The sequence below is a fragment of the Apis dorsata genome, unplaced genomic scaffold (assembly GCF_000469605.1).
Source record: "Apis dorsata unplaced genomic scaffold, Apis dorsata 1.3 scaffold_346, whole genome shotgun sequence".
Classification (NCBI taxonomy): domain Eukaryota; kingdom Metazoa; phylum Arthropoda; class Insecta; order Hymenoptera; family Apidae; genus Apis; species Apis dorsata.
In genome coordinates this window covers 282262-283607 of record NW_006263613.1, presented here as the reverse complement: position 1 = coordinate 283607, position 1346 = coordinate 282262, and the positions used below count along the sequence as shown (strand labels likewise).

General features: G+C 25.7%; 1 protein-coding gene across 1 annotated transcript in view; it reads right to left on the bottom strand.

Moving 5' to 3' along the window:
• Positions 1-255: 255 nt before the first annotated feature.
• Positions 256-1346, bottom strand: part of LOC102676607 — a 26214-nt gene continuing 25123 nt past the window's right edge. Inside the window, exon 5 of the mRNA XM_006618255.2 lies at positions 256-641. Coding sequence (XP_006618318.1) covers positions 339-641 — 303 coding nt within the window. The 3' untranslated portion in view covers positions 256-338. The remainder of the gene's footprint in view (positions 642-1346) is intronic.

Below are 1346 nucleotides of genomic sequence, written 5' to 3'. Positions count from 1 at the left end.
TATATATATATATATATATATCCTAAAAATTTTATTCAAATTTTATTCAAATTTTAAAAAATATTTAATATTTATGAATAAAATTAAAAAATGCAATTCATGAAAAAATCAATTAATGCAACAATTCAAAACCATTAATCATTAATTATTCTTCAATTGAAGAGCATCATCTTAATTAATAATTACACAAAAATATTGATCTATATAAATATTACATTTGTATTAAATTCTATCAACAAAAAATGCTGTAGAGACATTGGAACGCAAAAAAAAAAAAAAAAAATTAAAAGGCTACAAATAGAGCATATCACTTGAATCAAAGAATTATTGACTATTCGTCAAAAATACTGGACTTCCACCTTAAGATTATAAAAGAGGTCAACGAGTAGTCGGTAAAAGAGCGTAAATAGAGACACCAAACAAGAGGAGAATAGGAAAATAGCTATGCCCTTCTCATCGTGAAGTTTAACGACCGTAGGCGTGGTAGAAACGAGTCGTCTTTGTCCTCTTTGCCGGTCCAAATTATGTCGAGCAGGCTCAAAATCACCCCATAATTGGCAAGCTGTTTGTTTTGTCGCAAACCGCGCCGACAACAGATGGCTCTTGTTCGCTCTTGCTTCAACAGCTCTTATTACGATTTCCTATTAACGATTCACCGGTCAAAATCGATTTCACTATGCTCTCTGAGCTGATTGCGAAATAAGAAATCGCATTATACATCAATATTTTTATCTCATGATGAATGAAATAACAATAAGCAAATAATCAAATTGATTAAACTACTAAGAAAATTGAGCACATCTCTCTTTTATCAAATGCCAAAATGATCTGATTGTATAATGATATGATAATAATATAATATGTTTAATTTATTGATTTAAGCATGTTAATTTTTAAAATCTTGAATGGATTTATTGATTATCCAGCAATTCTGAAACTATTTAAATTTTATAAATCTAAAAGTATCTTAGAATTAATATTTTATGAATTCAATGATTCTATTCCTATTCATAGTATTTTTTTTTTATATCTGTAATATTATTATAATACAAATTATATTTATTTGTAAATGCTTATTGTTAAAATATTGATTTTTGATGGAATAGTAATCTTTTTCTATTTATTCTTTCTTTTTCAGAAAATCTATTTGTAACTGAATTTGTAACTTTCGTCAGTGGACAACACTATACAGTTCTCAAAATTTAAATCAACCATCCGTGAGATGGCAACATTTATCAAGCTATAGATTTATTAAAAATTTAAGAAGATTTACGATTTATTTTTATACTATGTATCTTTATAAATTAATAAAAAAAAACAATAATAACAATAAATTATGTTTATTA